Here is a 22,795-nt window from a genome sequence, read left to right as displayed (position 1 = left end):
AACGCGCAGAATTGCTGACATTGTGCGTTCTCTTCGGTGGCGAATAGATCTAACCAAGTCTCTCCCCACTGTTGAAATAGACCTTGCACGCCCTCCGAGTAAAGACGCAATTCTTGATCCATCATGCACCAGCAGGTGAGTTCTCCTGCCCTGGCATTCAGTGAACCTGCCAGGTGTTGAACCACCAGGGATATGCCCTGATGTTCCAGCAATGTCCAGAGACAGAGGGCCTCTTGACATAGGGTACACGACCCCACCACGCCTTGTTTGTTGCAGTACCACATGGCGGTGGTGTTGTTCATGAACACCTGCACTGCTCTTACCCGGACGGAGGGAAGGAATGTTTTTAGTTCAAGACGGATCGCCCGGAGCTCCAGAAGGTTGATGTGAAGCTCAGACTCAGCCAGAGACCAGAGGTCTCATCTCTGCCTCTCCCATGTGGTCGCCCCATCCCAGAAGGGATGAGTCTGTCTTCACTGTGTGTTCTGGTTGGGGAAGGGAGAGGGATCCCATCCTGGTTCGTGAGCCACCACTGCAATTGTCGTGCAGTGCCCTCCGAGATCTGGACGCAATCGGACAGATTACCCTGACGCTGCGCCCACTGGAACTTCAGGTCCCACTGCAGAGCCCGCATAGGCCACCTGGCAAGATCGACCAGCAGGATGCAGAAGGCCATGAGGCCCAGCAGCCTCAGTCATCTAGACCGAAACCCGGTATAGAGGCTGAAAGATTGGAATCATAGACCGAATATCCCGGACTCACTGTGCGGGAGGATAAACCCAAAATTGCATTGTGTCCAGAACCGCTCCGATGAAGAGGAGCTTCTGAGAGGGGATCAGGTGCGACTTCGACACGTTGATAGAGAACCCCAGCAAATGTAGGAGGTCGGCCGTAATCTGGAGGTGGGAGACAACTGCCAAGGGCGAGCCAGACTTTAACAACTAGTCGTCGAGATCGGGGAAGACTGGAACCCCTGATCTGCGCAGATGAGCTGCGACCACCGCCATCACTTTCGTGAACACCCGAGGGGCGCTGGTAAGGGCAAAGGGGAGCAAGGTAAACTGAAAATGCTCATTGCCTACCATGAACCGCAGGTAACGCCGGTGGGCCGGCAGGACGGGGATGTGAAAATAAGCGTCCTGCAAGTCCAATGCTACCAGCCAGTCTCCAGGTTCAAGGGCAGACAAGACCTGAGTCAGGGTCAATATTTTTAACTTCTCAATCCGGAAGAAGCAGTTGACGTCCCCGAGATCCAAGATAGGACGCAGGCCCTTGTCCTTCTTGGGCACCAGAAAGTAGTGGGAATAGCAACCACAACCTACTTCTGGGGCAGGAACGCGCTCGCTGGCTCCATTGGCCAAGAGAGTCCTAACTTCCTATTGGAGAAGGACCAGATGATCCCCAAACATGTGATGGTACTGGGGAGGCATGGCTGGAGGGATAGTCTCGAAGGGGAGGGAGTAACCCCTCCAGACTATGAGCAAAACCCACCTGTTCGACGTAATGTTGCGCCAGTGGGTGAGGTGATGGTGAATCCTGCCTTCCACTGGTGTTTGATGGGCCTGAAAGGTTGGACTAGGAGGGTTTGGAGGCTGCTGCAGAGGGGGGGATGTGGACTTGCCTACCCGCTGGCCCTCCAAAACCACGTGGGTGGTTCCCACGTCCTCGGCCGCGCTGAGGTTGAACAGCTTGCGCGGGCCTGCGGCTCTGAAAGGAAAGTGTTGGGGTACCCCTTCCATGGCCACGACAGGGGCAGAAAGCAGACCGTGCAGGAAATGTGGTGGAGAGGCCCAAGGACTTGGCCGTAGCCAGAGAGTCCTTGAAGCGATCTAGCGCATGGTCTGCTTTGTAGCTGAACAGCAGACGGCCATCAAAGGGCATGTCCATCAAGGTGTTCTGGACATTCCCAGAAAAGCCAGTCATTCTCAACTAGGCATGACGGCGAAGCGCCACCGACGTTGAAATGGTCCTACCCAGTGATTCTGCAGTGTCCAGTCCACAGCAGAGGGCGAACTTTGCTTTGTCTCTACCCCTCGGCAACAGCACGGGAGAGCACAGCCCGGGCCTCCTCCGGACAATGAGGCAGCACTTGCGCCACTGTATCCCACACGGAGTGGGAATAACGGTCCAAGAGGCATGGGATGTTCACCGACTGCAGCCCTAAGCTGGAGGAAGAAAACAACTTCTTCTCAAACTGAGCCAGCTTCCAGGATACCCTGTCAGGTGGTGCAGTAGGGAATGCGTTTTTGGGCGCTGAGGCGTGGACCACCAAACTCTCGGTGTTTGGTTTTTTTTGCAGAGTTTTATATAGCGCGAACTAGACCCGAACCGAATCAGGTATCAGAGCGCTTTACATAGCACCAGTTACGTTACATGAGGACATACTTTCATTTTTTAGGCATGGGGAGATTAAGTGATTTGCCCAGAATCACAGGAGGTTTTTGGCGTCGTTACCGAGACTCGAACCCAGATCCCCAGGTCCGAGGTCGAGCGCCTTAGCCGTTAGGCCAACCCCTCTCCCCAGTGTTGGGAGAGGAAAGTGGGGTCGCCCGTGGCCAAGCAGTGGCAGCAGGCAACCATCCTACCCACAGGAGCCCCTGTGGTGGGCCTGGACCAGGTGCCCAAAAGGATGTCCGTGAGGGCTTCATTAAACGGCCGCAGGGGCTCAGAAGAGCTCGCTGCTGGTTGAAGCACCTCTATTGTAGAAAAGTCTGCCCACATCGCACCCGATGCCCAGGCTGCTGGTGCAGGGCGACTCTTAGTTCCTATCTTGAATAATTACCAAATGAAGAGACGGGCACTGGAAGCAGGAAGACAAGGAAAAAGGTTTATTTCTCATGAGGAGAGCATGTCATTTGGGACACTCGCATAGTGTCTTCGGGAGGTGCTCTAACAAGTTTCTCTGAGGCTTCGTCTTTTATACACAGGTTTATGACACACACATCCTTCATTACAATCAAGACATTGTGAAGTGTGAAGATATTCCAACACGTGGCTACAGTAGGGGCCCTTATCCTCCATACAATAGGAGGGGGCTGTCACGCAGCTGAGTGTTCTGCTGATTCCTTTGGAATGTGTGCGCCTGATCGAATCTCGGGGGTGGGGTGGTCATGATCAATAGTGGATCCTTTCAAGAGAGGCGAGTGCATACAGTAGTGGGCAATAAACTGTATCCTCGGGCTAAGGGATGACCAGCGGTCTGTGCAGACATTCAGGCTCAGAGGTCGGGGTCATCAAAGGAGGGGTATTCATGGAAGGAAAGGAGGTGTTGGTCAGGCGCGGGTGTGATCCCTAGAGACAGAGTCATGCGGGAGGGCTCATGACTTGTGCATGTGAGAGCGGGGGGGGGCGGTCAGGGTGCATGGGGGAAGCTTGCAGGGTCAGGGAAGGGGCGCTGGTGGTCGATCGCAAGCTGAGAGACCATGGTACCTAAAATGGCTGTCGTGTACGTGTGTGCATGGGTCTATGCTAGCGGGATAACACAGTCAGTGTTTTAGCGATATCCGTTCTGCTTACAACAAGGGGTACTGTGAACACAAATGAACGCCGCTTATGTACATACACATTGCTATTTTCAACAGTCGCCGCTTTTTTACATAAGCGAGTTCAATTTCTACACAGTCGATGCGATAGGCAGAATGCACTACATGTCAGTTTACATTTGTTGGGTTCTTCATACAAGCCTAGAGATCGGCATAATATTTAGTCGGAGTCAAGAAAAGAGGTTCCGAAACATTACAGAATCAAGTTCAGACTTTTTCTCCGATGACATTAATTAAGAGTAATCTGATACCTTCGGGTCTTATCAGTACTTTGGGAAGCTAGATACATGGGTGACCGACGAAACATTTTAATAAGCAATAAAAATTGAGGGAGGAATGCAATTCGATGTAAACAACTAGTCAAGGGGTGGGTAGAAAGTTCAGGAAGGGGGGGGGTCTTAGTGAAAAATGTCTTTTTCAACGACGAGCCACCACTGGTAGACTCTGGTAGTCCGTTTTCTTTTCGTTGGCGCTTTTGAGCACCGGCGGTGGAGCTATAAGTCCAGCTCGGAATCATCCTTACGCGTTGCAGGGTGCGATCAGTCCTCTGCTGTTAGATCACAGTCCTGTTTCCTAACTCATTTTCTTAGGGGTGCCTCATGCTGGGCACCTGCGTGTCTTTCTTTTTCCGTGGCAAAATCCCATTCCATAGTCAAAAGTTTATATGAAAGAGTTTGTTGAATAATCGAGGGAAGAGAGGGCGGAGTGGGGCCAGATCTTCGAACACACCAAGAGACCAAGGGAGCAAAGGACAATGAGCAGGCAAGCCCAACAGTCGGACTCAAAAGGGGACGGGGACTTCAGGCACGAGTGGGTCAGCAAGTCGAGGGCTTCAAGGTAGCCCTTCATTCTTTCATCTGCCGAGTTTGAAAGTTATGCCTCGTCCCGCGTCTCGTTGCTCTGCGGCTCCACCTTTGGTCGTCACACGTGCTCCATGATCTGTGGCCAGGCTGTGCGTCACGTCCAGCTCCTCTCCTCCGGTGATTATATCTTTGAATGGGTAGAAAACAAGTTTTAGAAAAACTGGCAGGAGAAGACATTTATACATCTCAATTCCGTCCCCAATCCTATGTAGGTGGGGGATAAGTTCATCGGTCACAGTCAGAAGTCGTCACTTATGGAGTCTGTAGAAGGGCATTGCTTATTGAATTCATAGACCTGCTTAGCGTTCATTCGCGACATATGATGAGAGAAGTTGGACTGTTATACACAGTGTATTACATCAAATTCAAAATCGAGTCCTTATGTAGAGACTCGTCCTTCCCTTTAACCCAAGTATCGACCATCTTACATCTCCCTTCGGGGTCGGCTAACTCTTGTAAGTGGGGCGTTATCGTCATGAAGGGGGAGGGGGTGGACGTAAAACATGCTCTTCTTGGGGAGTGAACGTTAATCAAGGTCGTCAATTTCGCTTTCGAGGGTAGATGACATGAAGCTGGGGTTAATCGGGGGAAACGGGGACGCTTTGGGCAGGGAGCTGGGGTCGATCGGGAGAAGTGGGGTACTCTGGACATCCACCCTTTAGTGCAGAGGAGCGAAGTAATCTGTGCATTGGGAATTGCATTTTTAGCGAACTGAGAAACAGTAGGCCATTGACGTTATAGTCCCCCTATAAAGGCCAGATTAGGGGACGTTAGTCGTCTGACCCGTCCTTTCTTTCATGACCAACTCGGGTTCTATTGTTTTGCAGAAAGGAGAGGTAGTAATATGGCAAGTTACAGTCGTTTTAGTTCCGGTCAATTTTTCCAAACACCTTTGTGCTCGAGGAAACCCAATTAGGTGTTGTGCCGGGAGGGGCACAACGTTACCATTACAAGAAAAGAGGGAACAGGGGGGTTTGAGAGAGTGAGAGAGTGAGAGTGAGAGTGAGAGTGAGAGTGAGAGTGAGAGAGAGAGAGAGAGAGATCGCACTCTAAATGGTCCATTCTGTACACGCATGGCCTGGAGCGAGAGAGAGACGTGTACAATAATGGGCCATCCAGTGCACACAGAACAACAGGGATTAAGTACTACGGAAATACAGACAGAGGGATGACGTAGATCCATGCATCACGTATACACAAACTCAGGCGGAGAAGACAGTACATGTATTATGTACGAAAATCCAAGACAAAACATAAAACAGTTATTGGCCAAAATTATCCCTTTCTGTATGCTGTGCATTCTTAGCATCCTAAGCTCTTTTTACCTTTTTCTTCTCTTTTAACCGTCGGCTGCCCTTACTGGTGGCTTTGATTGTACACACTTATACCTTTGGCAATTGGTCAGGAACTAACCTGGTCGGGCTAATGCTCACGGTGGTTTATTCGAGTCATTTTTAGCAAATGCGTTTCCAGGCTGAGACAATAGTCGGTGTCAGTTGGAGAATAATGGGGCAGCTTTGGGTTACATGTCTATGAGGATGCGAAAAAGGAGGTAGTAGGTCTTTAAGTGTCGGCAATATCCCTAGTCCTCCCGTCGGAGGGTACTTGTGTAATCCTTACCTCGGAATTTTACTTAGACTTTCCCTATTTAGTTAAGTGTGGAGGGTTTAATCATGTGCGCACATTAGTTTAGATTGTATTATTCGGAGTGCATGGGCACCATAATCGAACGCCTTTTTCCCGTCTCTTCGTCCGTTAGATCACCATTTTCTTTTTCTCGTATTTTTAACCGATGTTCCAAAGTGACCTGCAGAAAAGAGGGAAAAAGAAGGGGGCGGGGGCAGCATTTAAGAATACATCAGTGCGCATAAACCCGAAAAGGCTTTTACTTACTACATACGCGGTCTATCTCCCCGGAACGCAGTTCTTGCCAATTCGGCATTTAAGCCCAGATGAACCTTTTAGTGTGCGAGAGATGATTATCGGAAGCCGGTGGATAGCATAGGTCACCCAAGTGTGGTATTCCGGGTCGTATGTAGGGAGGCCAGATGGCACTCCTTTGGAGCGACTTAGGGGCATTTTAGCACAATTTTTCTGATACAGGTAGCATATGAAGTATAGACTGAATTCCAGGGTCTTTTAGCGGTTGCTTTAGGCCGTACAAAGATGTGCAAAGTACATACAACAAAAACCTGTTCCATTCATTTTTGCAGTATCTCTGCGTACTATACCTTTTAATCCTTAAACAGTGGTCATTTATTCGAAACTTACTAATTCACACGTGACAACTACGTTTGCTTTTTCCAGAAAATCTTTAATAAGAATGTCGGTGCATAAATATGGGCTTACAACCCCGTGGGCCGGCCACGGAGCAGGCTGGAACTGTTATATGTGGGGATACTTATTAGCGGAAAACTTTAATGGAGTCGGTGGTCGTTTATTTCATAATCTAAAAGTGCGACAAGTGCAACAAAATCATGTCGAGACTTCAGTGTGAGCGAGTGTCATGAGTGTTGGGCTTCCAACTTTCAATAATCATGATGCGCCAAACTTAACAACAATTCATTGTCCGAATGTTCAATTAATACCCATCTGATGTCAATTTACCGTCTGAACACATAATCAGTACCCACCCAATATCAATTTATTGTCCGAACATATAGCCAGTACCCATCCCATATCAATTCATTTCCCGAACTGACAGTACACATCCTGAATCAATTAATTGTCCGAACATATAATTAGTACACATCCTATATCAATTTGTGTGGTTAAAAAAAACCCTTCATACAGATCTCATGACACCAGGGCTGAACAATCGGGGTACAACAAGGAGTTGAAAGTTTCATTTGCATCGGCGCCATTTTGGGTGCGGTCAGGCAGAACCAGGCATAGTCTAAATTTCTAATAACTCGTGGTTGGCCCAGAGCTTCTTTTGGCAGTCCAAAAGTTCCGTTAAAGGGCAAAAGAAAGGATCGGTGGTCTGAACCATCAATCAAAAGGGGAGGGAGGCAACAATGTTCCTACAGGGTCATACTGTGCTTTCACCGGAACTGATCCGAACTGTAGTCTGCAGGATTCTAGTCATTCAAACTGAGGCTGGCGACAGCATGGAAGCGCCGACGTCCTGCGGCTACGTTTCCATCGTTCCGTGGGCAATCATGGCAGTCATTCCCCATCGGGGGTATCTGCGGGGGTCGGGGACTCCCGCGGCTCCTCTAGAATCTTCAAGGTCGTGGAGAACTATGATGGTGGAGTCAACAAGTGACCGGGCCATTCCTTCATGCTGGGCCCGCTATTGCCAGGTCGATCGCCATTTTGAGAGTTCGGCAGCTACCGGCGATCGCGGGGTCAAATGAGCGGACGGGCTCCACCCTGCCGGGCGAGGCGTTGCAGCATCACCACAGTGGAAGAACCCTTTTCCGGGCGCCTGGAGCGCTGAGGGTGCAGCTGGGAAGCCTCCACCTGGGGAGGCGGGAGAGACTTGTTCGCACCGTCTCTCCCTCCCAGTGCACCCCACGGCATCTCGCTTGACATTTGTTATGGCCGGACCAGGCGATGAGGACGAGGGGGGGGGGGGGTCGGAGGCATGTGCAAGACATCCCCCCCCCCCCAGGGTTGTCGCAGCCATTATTGAAGAAAGAAGTGGCGCCTGGCATGTTTTCGGGCCGGGCCTCCGGTGGATGGCGGCCGGACGCTCTTCGCCCTGGCCCCAGGAACAGGTTCCTTGGTTCATCCGGTGGAGTAAGCCTTGGCGTGTGACGCCTCTCCTGGGCCTTTCGTGCAGTGGCCTCTCCACTCCCAGGCCCTCCATGGATGCTGGTCCAGACTGGGAGGGAGAGGGGAGGGTCGAGGACATAGACATTCCCCCCCCTGCAACTCTCCAGGGTTGTCGTAGCAGTCCCCTTGGCCGGGTCCCTTCGGCCTCGGCCTCTCCTCCGGCTACACCCTATGTGATGATCTCCGGCCGACGGTTGGCAGCAGGACCCGCCCTATATGTGTTGCTTCCGGCTGGGCGTAGCCGCAAAACCTGTTGCACTTTGGAAGTTTCCAGAATGGGGCGGATGTCTGTTGCTTTGTATCTTTCTCATGTTGCCGTTATTGGGCGTGGCAGGCGGTGGGACAGACATGTTTGGAACAATGAGGGGCGATGAAGCCTCGTTGCCTCGTGGCCGTCGCAATGTCAAGCTTGGCTTCTCTTATTATTTTCAGGTTTCTTATTAAGGGCTTATTTCTAACGTTTCTTGTTTCTAGGACAATAATAGATTTTATCATTAAGTATCGTTATCGTTTCCTTGTTCGTTATTTAATAAAAAGTTCATCAGTGGCCTACTGATTTCGTTCTCCTATTCCTTTCTTTCCAGGTTGTTTCATGCTAAAGTTTCTGTTAACAGGATACAGTGATCACTTCGTTATTATTGTATATGTCCTTTTCACTAGGGGTGCTCTCTGGTCGGGCCAGATGACCTACCTCTAGTAAATGGTCCGGGTGAAACTGGCGTCTCAATCAATGGGGAGTAGATAGGCATGACAGATTACAACGGGGGACAAAGGTCCGCATTACCTACCCTTCACTATTTGCAAAGATTTTCCTACGTTTATTTGCAAACAGGGAATACCTCCAAAAAGAACCAATTCCCCAACAGTCAATGTTCGGGCAAACAATCAATCAATGAGGAACGAAATAGGCACGACGTGTTAAAGGTTTGCGTTACCTACCCTTCACTATCTGCAAAGGGAGAGAGAATATTCCTATTCTTCCCCGTTTGCAGGCAGAGAAGATCCTTAAGAGAACCAACTTCGAACAATTCAATGCTCGATTCAAACAATCAATCAATGGGGAGAAAAATAGGTATGACGGATTACAATGGGGACAAAAGTCTGCATTACCTATCCTTCACTATCTGCAAAGACTAAACAGAGTATGGCGACTCTGTGCTTGTTTGCAAATAGAGAATCTCTCAGAGACAATCAATAAGTAATACTAGTATTTTCAAACAATCAATCAATTTCGCAATTTGTCGTGTGTCACGACCTTACCCGGACCGGACCATGTGGACAGTTCTTCGCCTTCCTTTTTCCAGCGCCCGATCGTTCTCTTTCTCCATGTTTTTACCGCAGCATTCCTGTGGGATTCCAGTCAGGACAACAGGTCATTTGAGAGAGGTCCGTTCGGAATCGGTGAAGTTCATTCAATCGGCAGCCGGACGAGGGCCCTCTCAAGGCAGGTATACTCCAATCATTTAGATGTTCACCTCATCGTCTGGACCTCTCTTACCGGACCCTATGTCGCTGATGGACCCCGCGTTGGGGCGCCAATTGTAGAAAAGTCTGCCCACATCGCACCCGATGCCCAGGCTGCTGGTGCAGGGCGACTCTTAGTTCCTATCTTGAATAATTACCAAATGAAGAGACGGGCACTGGAAGCAGGAAGACAAGGAAAAAGGTTTATTTCTCATGAGGAGAGCATGTCATTTGGGACACTCGCATAGTGTCTTCGGGAGGTGCTCTAACAAGTTTCTCTGAGGCTTCGTCTTTTATACACAGGTTTATGACACACACATCCTTCATTACAATCAAGACATTGTGAAGTGTGAAGATATTCCAACACGTGGCTACAGTAGGGGCCCTTATCCTCCATACAATAGGAGGGGGCTGTCACGCAGCTGAGTGTTCTGCTGATTCCTTTGGAATGTGTGCGCCTGATCGAATCTCAGGGGGTGGGGTGGTCATGATCAATAGTGGATACTTTCAAGAGAGGCGAGTGCATACAGTAGTGGGCAATAAACTGTATCCTCGGGCTAAGGGATGACCAGCGGTCCGTGCAGACATTCAGGCTCAGAGGTCGGGGTCATCAAAGGAGGGGTATTCATGGAAGGAAAGGAGGTGTTGGTCAGGCGCGGGGTGTGATCCCTAGAGACAGAGTCATGCGGGAGGGCTCATGACTTGTGCATGTGAGAGCGGGGGGGGCGGTCAGGGTGCATGGGGGAAGCTTGCAGGGTCAGGGAAGGGGCGCTGGTGGTCGATCGCAAGCTGAGAGACCATGGTACCTAAAATGGCTGTCGTGTACGTGTGTGCATGGGTCTATGCTAGCGGGATAACACAGTCAGTGTTTTAGCGATATCCGTTCTGCTTACAACAAGGGGTACTGTGAACACAAATGAACGCCGCTTATGTACATACACATTGCTATTTTCAACACTGTCACAGTAGGTAGCTCAAGGTGTAGGGCCTCGGCCGCCCTACACAACAACACTGCATAAGCGCTTCCCCCTTCCATAGCCTGGGGAGGAGGAGGCAACATGCCAAGGTCAAGTGAGATGTCCAGACCACTGGCATCCCAGTTCCTCTCTCCAGTCCGGATCTTATTCCAGCTGTGCAGTGAGAGGGTCCTCGGACCCCTCACAGTCTTCCTCACCCTCCTCTGGCTGCCAAACTGGCGGAAAATGGCCAGGGTGGAATGCAGGCACAAAAGTACCCATGGGCACCGGATCAGGCATGGGTCCAGCTCTGTCTCCACATCGGGTTGGAAGCCAGGGTCAACGCTGGCTGGAGGTCCAGCCGGAACCGGCTGCAGACGTAGTGCCTGTGGAATCTGTGCCAGTGTTACGAGGTCGACCAGCACCGATCTGGATCCATGGGGGCCCTGCAGAACCGAGGCCAGAGCCGCCGGTGTCGAAGGCCTAGGGCCCCGAGCCGAGTCCACGGGGCTCGAAGGATCACCGGAGGAGTTGTGATGCCCAAAGATGTCATGCATCGATTCGTAAAATTGACAAAGCTGGGCAGGGGTCGCTCCCGGGAAGGCCAGAGTCGACCCTGAAGGCTACGCACGCAGTGCAGTGGGAGTGAGACTACCCGCACCCTGTGTCGCATCAGCAGACGGACGAGGAGAAGTCGAAGAGCGACTATGTTTCTTCGACTTACCTGACCCAGAGTGCAAAGACTTTGAGTCGGGTACAGGAACCGCAGGCCTTGAAACCGGGCATCCCTCGTGCACCAGGAGTCGATGTAAGACTTGAATAGAAGTCAACAAAGAGACGCAAAAAGTCAGTCATAAAATGACTGGGAGTACCGCTCTCTCCAGATCTGCGCTGCTGGCGCAGAAAAAGAAAGAACGGACGTCAGCCCATGAGGGCGGTGTCTAAGTAACTGCCGCAACGTCATCCCGGTAACCATCACGACAGACGCGGAGTCGACCGACGCCACCTACCGACACGCATGGGTACTGCTGACAAAAAAACTTTCCGGATCCAGTCTGAAGCCTGGGGGATATTCTAAGGTAAGGAATCTATAACTAACTGTTTATTTCAGAGAGGGGCTTCTTTAGGCAAGAAACATGTCGACCCCATGCACTACACAGACTCTGTAGGACCATTATCTCCAGACAGAGCTTTCAGTTTTTAGTAAGTTGGTGCTCCCTGGGAATAAAGTTATTGAAAAGTGCAGGCCTACACCTATTTTAAATTACACTGCACACCCGCGACACTACCCTGTCCACAAACCCTCACACACCAAACGGCTTCATAAAAAAAAAGATCTCCGCCAAAGAGCCCCTTCGTGGGTACCCGTCGGGCATTGCAGCGCCGACCCGATGAGAAACAGGCCCAATGATGAAGCATGACATCCCCTGGGGTGTGTGAGGGCACTTTACTCCCACACACTTATGAACTGCATACTGGTTTCTTTTTCATAGTTATTTTATCATCAAAGCAGTCTCCAGTCCAGTTCTAGGCTTTATTGATGTACCGCAGAAGACTTCATTAAACAGACCCCCCAGGATATAGCGGCATGGATTAGCAAATTTAGCGGCACAAAAATGGAAATTTAGCGGCACAAATATGGAAATTTAGCGGCAATTTTGCGGCATTTTATTTGCCCATTTTTCCTACAACAAACACAGATATCTTAGGTTTTTTTGTTATTTAACAACAGGAAGCTATGTATATTTGGTTTATTTACAATGTAGACACTTTGTTTCCCTCGAAAAGCAAGACTTCCTCTCCGGCAGAACACAGAACGTCCGCCTTCTGCTCCGAAGCCACCAAGATCATCTGCGACCGCACGACCTCCACATCATCTCCTACGTCGATGACAACCAGCTGATCCTCTCCCTCGCCAAGGACCCCCACACCGCCAAAACCAACCTACACGAAGGAATGAAGGCCGTCACCGAATGGAAGAGGAATAGCCGACTGAACCTGAACTCGAACAAGACGGAGGTCCTCATCCTCGGATCCACCCCGTCAGCCTGGGACGACTCCTGGTAGCCGACCGCACTGGGAACAGCTCCAACACCCATCGACCACGCACGCAACCTGGGGGTCATCCTCGACTCATGGCGCCGTATAGTGGGTGGTAGGATCTCTCACCAAGCTCCACGAGGGGTGCAAGCGGCAGGAGAGGAGTGCCGCAGCGAGGCCCAGCCGGGGGCGGAGATGGCGAGGCACGCGGAGCCAGAGGAGTGCTCGACGAGCATCCTGAAGCTCCAGGGTTTCCCTCACTGGTGTTGTCTCCCGGGTCACTGCTAAGATCTGGCCCAGGATCATCGGTTCGGAGATAGGTGACCCACGCACACTTACTCCCCTTCTTAAGAGGATAACCCACATACACTTTTAGAACAACATGATTTTTGTTGGATATAAGCTTTGACTTCAACTACCAGGCTTCTTGATATCCTCCCTTATTTGTACTTGCTCCAGATAGATGGTAAGCAAGAGAGACAAAAGCCACCCCTGACCTGTGTACCCTTGGTGATTCGCTCTGGTTCAGAAACCATCCCCATTGTGACAGACCTTTGTACTTGGGCCAATGTACAACACTTGTACCCACTATACAAATGCTTGCCCAAGCCCATCATCTTCACATCCATCCAGAGGTAGAACCAACCGACTCTCAGCATCTAGGATGATCATGCCAACCTCTGTATGAAAAATTATGACTGCATTAAATGAAGCAATGGCTTTAATGACATACTGTTGTGTCACTTCTGTGTTTAGAACCATTCTGTCGGGACAAGACGGCTCTCTTCCACCCCCTCCCCCCTTACTATAGCAGCGTTGACTTCTAATACTTTTGGAGCCACAATTGATGAAAACGTTTATGAAAAACCATAGGCATAAAAAATCTTTCCCCGTTGCTTTTCTATTAGGAAGGGCACTTATAACCTGCAAGATGTCATCCAAAGTGGGGGGCTAATCTGACTTTATAGACGTCTCTGCAGTCAAAACCTATTTGAGTCTGTTTTAGAGATAAAGGAGAAGGTAGATATGGAAAAGGCAAGAGGGGAGAGAGGGACGTGGATGCACACTCTCAAGGGTCGTGACTTGGGAGAGTCTCAAGGGCAACAACAGCGTAGTATATCATCTGTCCATCCCATGGGGGTCAAAGGTGCCCTAAACTAGGAGCTAGTGCGTATCATAATGGGTTATCTATATATAAGATCACAGAAGTGTTTTTTATGAAGGCAACATTAAAAGTATATCTTTTTTTATTGAATTACCATGTTCAAACAGTAGCAATTATAACAATCATATTCTAGCAACGATCTCAAAATCACATAATATACAGCAGTGTTTTTGTTTTATGTAACTACGACCTTCCTCCACCCACCCTTATCCGAACAGCCCCCATGGCAGAATAGGTGAGTGAGGTGAAGAAGGAACATATCGCGTGTTCGGCAGTATACACCAATGTACCTTCATATTTTGTCAATACTGTTTAGAAGCCCCAACAGACACACCTCCGGTGCAAATTACATTTTTACCAGTGTCATATCTGTAAATTGACGCTGATGCATGCTCATTTGTAACCTAGACTCCCCCTGGATAAAATCATGGGTTTGACATCTAAATCGGCATCAGTTGGGAAAGAGGAATGATCCTTGAAATAGGGATGAAGGAATGGAAATCATCAAACCCTGGCCCATTTTTAAGCAAATCAATGGAAGTATGTGTCTGGTGGATATATATTATAACCGAGAATAAGTGGGAATTTATCAAAAGCCTACAAGCAATCTAAGTATAAACAGAAGGTGGCACTAAAGATGCACACATCCTTTTTGTTTAACAGCCTAAATACTCTTCATCGAAGAAAGTGTGATTCTCGTTGAATGGCTAACTTTTGGATGTAAAAATACAGAGGGTTATGCGATTATAGCACAAAAAAGGCGTGCATAGAAGGTGAAGAAAGGATCATTGGTATACAAGCGCATTTTTTGTGTTTAACCTCTCCAAGTCATAATGGAGTAAACTCATAAAAGCGGCTAAAGGTTTTTGTAACACACTGAAAGAGAAACCTTGAGAAGGAGAACGCCTCCGTTGGGGAGTATCGTTCGGATGAAAGTGTTAAAGAATGAGTAAATACGTGTGGCACGACAGCATACCGCTAGAGTTTGGCTTAATTCCTGAGGGGTGAGGAGTGGGTGTGAGAGAGAGAGAAAGAGACAGTGTCTCTGTGTACGCTCGAGCACCTTAAGCCTCCGAAAATCAAGTCTCTAGATTGGATCAGGTCTGTTTGCATGTAATCAGACCCCCTCACGATATAGCGAGCGGCTTTTGTAAAAATGCCGCGTGATTTCTACAAAAAGTGCCGATTTTGCGGCATTTTTGTAAAAATCGCGGCATTTTTATAAAAGTGCAGATTTCGCGGCAAACCGCGAAATCGCGATATCCTGGAGGGTCTGATTAAAGTGGTCCTGATGCAAGGGATACAGGATACTGAAGATGCTTAGAATGCAGTGCGATCCACAAGAGGCTTCCTGTGGCTACTCCTCGGTCCACCGTCTTGGTGAGACGACTGTCAATAGGAGTCAATGTCCCTCCAGGTCCTCTTAGGTTTAACTGTACTACTTGTCTCTGGTCACAGCAAAACCAGTGGTTTCTTTTAGTGAAGGAAAGTGTCCATCTTGGGCAACAGAACTGCACTCCTGTACTCGTCAATGGGGCTCATATCCTTTCCACAGAAAAAAACAACAATTTGACGTTTTCACTGTTAAGACATATAAGTATCAGGACTCAATAGGCCTGCTGTATGGATGACATATATTAAAACGGTATGTTTGGACTTTGTCATTAGCTTTAATGACGAAATCAAGGTACAGCTACGCTACTAGTCCGCAGTGGTTGGCTGGGAGACATACTGGGCTGTCACCTCAGGGTGGCAGAACAAGAACTGCAGTCAAGAGGTAAACGTTAACATACAGGCCCTGGGATACCCCTTGTGCCATATACTAGGGGCTTATAAGTAAAGTAAGTTATACAAATTGGGGATGATCCAATCACACAACACTTTTAAGGGTCACAGCACCGGCAATGAGGTCTGGTTGGGTGGCTGCAGTGCACTTTCAGTCAAAACACCAGCAACATTAGTCCAAACCTTTGAGGTGATCATGCATTAAAAAAAAAAAGCATTTCTTTACAACATGCAATTAGTAAGACTGTTTCTATAAACCTATTACAGCTTACTTTAAGATTTCCACTCCAGATATCAAGTATGTCTTCAACCCGTTTCATTTTCTCATCTGGAATAGGCAACTCAGTAACTTGTACTTCACTACTCCTGTGAGAACATGATCCTTGTAGATCCGAACCCTCAGAATGAACAGGAGAAAATAGTGGCATGCCGGATTGAAAAGGCCTGTTTTCCATTATTCCTTCTTCTGAAAGGAAAGAAAAGCATGAGTAAGAACGCTGTTAACTTTTTTTTTTTTTTTAAATAATGGAATAGGTCATGTCATGAAACCTCCGTAAGACCCTACCAGAAAAGCTCCAAATCTCACCATGGCAATAGGTCAATATTAACCGGTGATTGATTTGTAAGGAATAGCTTCTTACCTGTAACTCCAATTCTCTCGTAGGGACATTTCCATGATGGTCATGAGAACTAAATAGTCCCACCCAGGTGCTGGGACCACGGAGCATTTTTTCCAATATATTTTCTTAAGTGTAGATGTTGGTCCACAACATTTATAAATACACAAGTTATGGAATGCAATGTTTTATCGCTTTTTACTCCACGAAAAAGGATGGAGACTGAAAAACCCCTTACAAAGAAAGTAACATGTATGAAAATTTTGGAAGGGAAAATGGCAAGCCATTGATGTTGATTGGTATCTTTCTTCCCATGAATTGGATAGTCCAAAAGGAGTGAAAATCTCAGTCAAGGATGTGAAGAGCAATAATTTATCAGCAGAGGATAGCAAGGACAGACTAGCCTAAAAAACAAGTAAGGTTAGTATCAATGCGCTTACTGTTAGATACTTTATCCAACCAACTCTGGCAGGAAGTTAGTAAGGGGGACCAGCAAGGTCCTCAAAAACATTCACCTCAGAGGAAGAAGAAATCTTTAGTAAGTTCCAGACACGTTTATCCCTTTGCGATATGTTCCTATGGAAGTGGGCCTGATGCATGGGATACAGATGCTGAAGATACTAAAGGATGCCGTGCATGCAATACGGTCGACTGAGGACTCTGTGGCTGTTCCTCGGTCCACGAACTTGGTGAGGTGGTCCTAGCTACAGGGATCAACGTACCTTGAAGTCCTCTTAGTCCTGTTGTCCTCTCAGTAGAATTCCAGTCACCACTGGGCTAACAGACGCCCAGTGTTGCGGTAACAGCCAAAACCTTTCCTGGGCACTAACTTATCTTCTGGGTGACCAACATGCACTCGGACGACTCTCCGTGGTCCAGTAGACTTGGGTGCAACTTTGAGCATTGGGTCAAGGTCTCTGGTGCTGCATGCTGACAAGTGGCAACAATGCAAAGATCTTGGCTACCAACTTACCTAGGCATGCTTCTTCAGCTGTTGTGGCCCTGTGCTGTGAAAAGGAGGTCAGTCAACTGACCCTTGGAGTCTCTAGCTTCAACTCGGCTCCGGAGACTACTTCTCCATGAGCAGGACACAGCGGGCACAGTCCCTTCTTTGCTAACCACCAGGTTCAGCAGGAGCAGTCCAAGCCAGTGCAGCCTCTCTTTGCTGGTTACTCGGTGCAGCAGGCCAGTCCTTCTTCGGTCCTCATCTCCAGTCCATCGAGATCCGAGCCCTAGGTGCCAGGGGTGCCATCAGGGTAGGATGTGTGTGGTAACCAATGACCTATCCGGGTTCCTCCCTCCTGATGACTACTTCCTGAGAATTGTGGCACCTGGCTATCCCAGAATGCACCATTCTGCCCACTTCGAACACGGCAGAACCCCTCTTGGTGTACAGAGCTTCCTTGACCAAAGGTTCTACATGCCCCTGGAAAACTGGTTTCCCCTCTACTGACAGAGTGCCATCCTGTCTACATAAACAGTAGGGCAGCCCCTCTACCAAGTGTTTCCCATTTGCTCTTCAAAGACTGCTTCTCCTTAGAAGCTGGCCTTTTAGGCCAATACCTGTGTGGCTTCCTGCCTGGATGAGGTAACATCTCCTCCCGCTGCAGGCTTCTATTGTTACCTTTCCTGGGATTTGTCGATACATCTCCATAGTAGGACAGAAGGCTGTCTGTGAGGACAGTCTTTGAGTGGAACCGTAAACGGGCACTTGACACCTTGGCCAACCAAAGTGGCACCTTGTAAAGTTGCATTTTGTCCAACAGTGACATTAGATTTGACTTAACACTCTAATCAGATTACCTGTATCGATCCTGTTGATATCTTACAGTACAAACGTTAGTAATTCCACTTAGAAGTTAGCAGGGCTGAGATATCAGCTGGAACTTAGTACTTGCCAATGGGGCTACTTTCCTTTCTACAATAAAAACAATTTAAGGTTTTTTACTGCTGGAGCATGTAAAAGTACACGTTCCACAATTTAATATACAGCACCCGGCCTTATGGTTCGATGGGCTTACCTTAGGGGTGACGCACATATGTTAAAAAAGGGCTGACTGGATTTTGACAATACCTTAAATGGCAAAATTGAGTTAGCAGTTTAAATACTGCCCTTCCAGTCCGCAGTGTCAGCCTGGGAGTCATGTTTACCGTGTCCCACTCAGGGTGGCACAACAAGTGTTGCAGTCCCTGAGGAGACACTAACTTCAGGCCCTGGACAGCCCTGGTACCATAGACTAGTGACTTAGAAGTAAGATAGGCTATGCCAATTGGTTAAACGCCAATTAAAAATACATTTTAAGGTTCAGAGCATATGCACGGAGTCCTGATTAGCAGGGCCCAGGGCATTTCAGAGACATTTTTTTTACATTGTCCATTTTAATGTATACAAATTGCCTTCTTATTACAATCAAGCATACAACAAACTCGAGTCAATACACAGGCAAAGTAGGCCTTTGCTTCCAAACTCTGCATGCTGTAACGGTCACTGTGCAGACCTGGAGAACAACTGAACAAGATCCTGGTACAGATGCCTGCCTAGGGCTTCCACAGCATTAGGTTATTTGTCTAAAACAACTGATGCGGACAGAGGCCTTTTCCTCTTCGCCGTGGCTGTAATATCTACAGCAAATTGTGCTGGAATATTCCCCCCCAGTTAATAGATTCCTCCTTTGAAGTCTTGTATGGAGTACGTTTGTAAAATAAAGATCACTGAAAGACATTTTTAGGCCTTGCTTGCATCCTCTAATAAGGTACTCACCAAAATGACTCTTACACCAGGTGCCTGAGGGAAAACATCTAATCCACAGATAAGTTCTATTTCTTCCTAGCTTTAGCAAAGTTTTCTTACACAGACTAGATAGTAGCAAAATCAAGTGGGCAATTTAAAGAAAGATGGTGGTAGGAATGCTATTGTAGACTAAGTCTACAAAAATCAAAGGAATGTGGAAGCAGCAAACTGTGTAAAGGCTGTAGAGCAGTCTTTGTAAAAAGCATGTTAAATTACTCCTGTGCAGTTTACATACAGAACTCCATGCTTAAGACCCACAAAATGTGCTGCCCCAATTGCTAACTGACCCATGAAAGGTGCTTTCACCAACTGACTTCAATGTCCAAGTGGACAGTAGCGTCTCAACACGAGTACTGCCCATTCTTCCCTTTTCTAAATCACTTTTGTTCAATCACGATAGGTTTGAAGTGAAATAAACAAGTGTGATATTCTAGGAGGTTTCTCCGACTGTCTTAATGACAAGTTACAGCAACTTAGGGAAAACGAAATTCTCGACTGGTGCACTTAATGGCATAATAAACATGCCAAGCCTACTTTGTTTCCATAGAAGAACCTGGTGAGAGAGTCTACTGGAAGGTTTCACCAGCAACCGTCTCACAAGAGCTTAAAAGTAAATTTGAGATTTACAGTAGTGTGTGAATCACCTTACCTGGAGCTGCAGGAACAATATCTTCACCAACCCATACACAATATTAAGGTCAAGCTACTTCTTTCATAGCTCCAAGGCCCAGCCTAGATCTGCTGCTATAATATCCCATTAAGGAGATATGTTGGCATCTTCCAGAGTAAAACCCTTCTGAAAGCCAAGCTCCACACCACTGAAGAGATGTTAGAGGACTGCTTGCCTTCACAAAAGTTGGGGATTATGTAAAATGATTCATTCCTCCTGTTTCCAAACATCTTCAGTAATACCATTAAGGACTAAATGGGAACCTTTTGGGGATAGGTTTGCCCCATCACCAGTTGGCTTAAAGCAACTCTTGTGTTCTACGAGAACACCTAAGTGTGGCTGGAAAAACAAACTTTGACCACATGTGGACATAGACTGACTGGGGTTGTTAACCTTTTCCAGTGCTCGCGGAGCTGTCCGACATATAAAAGCAAAAGCCGAATACTTAGAGGGCCTTCTAAAAAATAAGTTGAAGAAACAAAGCATATGTTATGTTATGTTAAGTATGTTTATATAGCGCATGGCTACCCCAGCAACAGGGCATCCCAGGGCTTGCCTACAGGCCAGACGACAGAGCACAGCGGAGGAAATAAAGTAACAGTTTGGCCGGCACCCGGTGTGCTGGATATCCTAAATGGAGGAGAACAGCCAGGTTGTAATTTGTTTCCGGAAGAGCTGATGGTCCTGTGTGGCGCGTACCTCTGGGGGGCTGGAGTTCAAAAGCATCGGAGCCATGGACTTGAATGAGGAACATTGAACATTCCACATTGAATGTGGAACATTAGTCTGCAACATTTCTCCTAGTTGTACTAAAACAGGCTTTCCTCCGGAGCCTGATAGTGCTGACGCATTTAAAGCACCAGCGCTACCTTCAGAGGGCATTCTTTTATTTGCATGGAGATGTGGTGCATGCAAATGAGGGCATCCCTTTGCCTCTGCGCCCGCACTGTATTACAGACGCACCCCTCTGGAGGTGGGAAAGGGAGTCCTATGGACCCCCCCAGACACTCACTTGCAGGCGAGGCAGTCAATGACTGCACCCGCCTGCAAGGGGATCAATAATGCCCCCTCAAACTGCTAGGTTTGCTGCCTGCACTGTGAAAAAACGCAGTGGTTTTCAAGCAAATGCTCTGTTTTTCACAGGAATGCGCTGCCCCCAGGGCGATGTTCACGGCTGCTCTGGGGGCAGCGCATTCATGGTAATACACAGCATTTTTATTGTTTGCGCATGAGTGCAAACAATGAAAATTCATCTTTACTGTAATACAGCCCTAGGTCTAATAAGCCATTGTCCACAAACCCTACCCACTCAACCTTCTAAAGGAGAAATTTTACGTTTTACCCCCCGGGTCGGCGGTCGATCTGGCCACGGACTGCTGAGTGTGGCCTGCGACCGATTACACGGCCCCGGACGCGGGTCCCGGAGGTGGCTCGTGGGCGCCTTTTATCCGGAGATAGCCCGGGCCCGGACTGATAGGCCTGTGTCTGCGTGGAAGGGGGGTACAACCTCAACGTCTATTGGCCTTGTGTGTGACTTTGGGGGCCGGCAGCAGAGGGCAGACATGACTAGGGACAAGGGCAGCGCGGGCTCGACGAAACAGGGGCCCATAGACAAGTTCACTGACCCGGGAGCGGTGGCCGGGGCGTCTGGGGGCCAGCAGGAGGCCGTCCCGGACAATGCAGCACTGATGGCGGCGATAACTAATTCCAGGGACATGTTGGATGCTAGGATCGCGGTGGTGGGCTCGGACGTTCAGCTTCTGCGACAAGACCTGCGGAATGCAGTGGCCCGCATCACGGAAGCGGAGACCCACATCTCAGGAGTGGAGGACGATGTTGCAACCCTGAAAAAAAAGTAGCAAATATGGAGAACATTGAGAGGGCTTAGCGCTCCGGGTCGATGATTCCGAAGGACGGGCCCGGCGGATCAACCTTGGATTTGTGGGCTTTCCGGAGGGATGCGAAGATGGTAACATGGAACGATTTCTTACCCAGTGGCTAGAGAGCTGGCTCCCTCCAGAGGCCATGTCCTGTTGCTTCGTGGTGGAGCCGGCTCACAGAGCTTTGATCCAGAAACCTCCGGTGGGGGCCCGCCCAAGGCCAGGGATCGCCAAACTCTTAAATTATCTCGACCGTGACGCCATACAGAAACAGGCCCGGGCCAAGGAACCCCAGCTCTATGAGAATACCTGAATTCTAATATTTCCGGATTACACGCGGCTGGTCCAGCAACAACGCCAATCATTCGCTGCCGTGAAGGCCCGTCTGCGAGATCTTAAGCTGCCCTACACCCTCTTGTTCCCGGCTCGCCTGCGGGTAGTGTTCCGCTCCCGCACCCACTTCTTTGGCACACCGGAGGAAGTCTTCAGATGGACGGATGAAACAGTTCGAGTGAGAGTACATACGCCGCTGGGGCGGGAGTCGGATTACTCGGCGAGGGAGGCTGCGCCCAGAGGACTGTGGGGGCAGCTGAGAGGGGGGCAATAGACGATCCAGGTCTCAGAGACACTCCAAGTTGCGCGGGGCCTCCTCCCGTGGGTGCTCTGCTGTAGGCCAGAAGACCCAGGACCCCTGAACTGTGCTGTTCGAGCTGCGCTGCTGTACTCTACTAGCTGCTTGGGTGGACGCTTGACATTGCTTTGGTCAGGGGGACGCTTGACATTGCTTTGGTCAGGGGAGTCTGAAAGTGGGCTGAATTCCCACCTGTTAGATGCTGGTTGGGGATGGGCCCAGAGGTTATGGGCTGTAAGTTGGGGATCCATTGGTTGGGGACCCATTGGTTGGGGTGGCCCTCGTCTCCCCGTTGGGGGCGGGGCGCTCACCCTGCCGCAACAGGTACTTCAGTGGTTTTGAGGTATGGGGTGGGAGTTTGTTTGGGGGGGGGGGAATGTTGTTGGGTACGAGTCGCACTTCCACAAGGTGTTCACTACTTTTTCTGTGCACGTTTGCACGGCCCTCCGCCCGTACAGTGGTACTGTCCGCTCCCTGATGGCTGGTTGCTCTGAAGACGATCGGGTGCCCCCGGGTACCCTACGTATCCTCAGTTGGAACGTGCTCTGGCTCCTAGATAAAATCAAAGGGGGCGGTTTTGCGCCAGGCGAAGAGGGCTAGAGCTGATGTTC

General features: G+C 49.1%; 1 protein-coding gene across 2 annotated transcripts in view; it reads right to left on the bottom strand.

The window, feature by feature from the left end:
• POC5 (POC5 centriolar protein) overlaps nt 1–22,795 on the bottom strand; it is a 267,735-nt gene that overhangs the window by 174,031 nt on the left and 70,909 nt on the right. The window contains exon 5 of one of the 2 annotated variants that reach the window (XM_078675228.1): nt 15,868–16,061. In XM_078675228.1, the coding sequence (XP_078531354.1) occupies nt 15,868–16,061 (194 nt within the window). The remainder of the gene's footprint in view (nt 1–15,867; nt 16,062–22,795) is intronic. The other variant, XM_078675229.1, reaches the window with a different exon arrangement.

The sequence above is a fragment of the Lissotriton helveticus genome, chromosome 2_1, assembly GCF_964261635.1.
Source record: "Lissotriton helveticus chromosome 2_1, aLisHel1.1, whole genome shotgun sequence".
Lineage (NCBI taxonomy): Eukaryota > Metazoa > Chordata > Amphibia > Caudata > Salamandridae > Lissotriton > Lissotriton helveticus.
The sequence above is the reverse complement of the archived record's forward strand: the minus strand, read 5'-3'. Positions and strand labels throughout refer to the sequence as shown.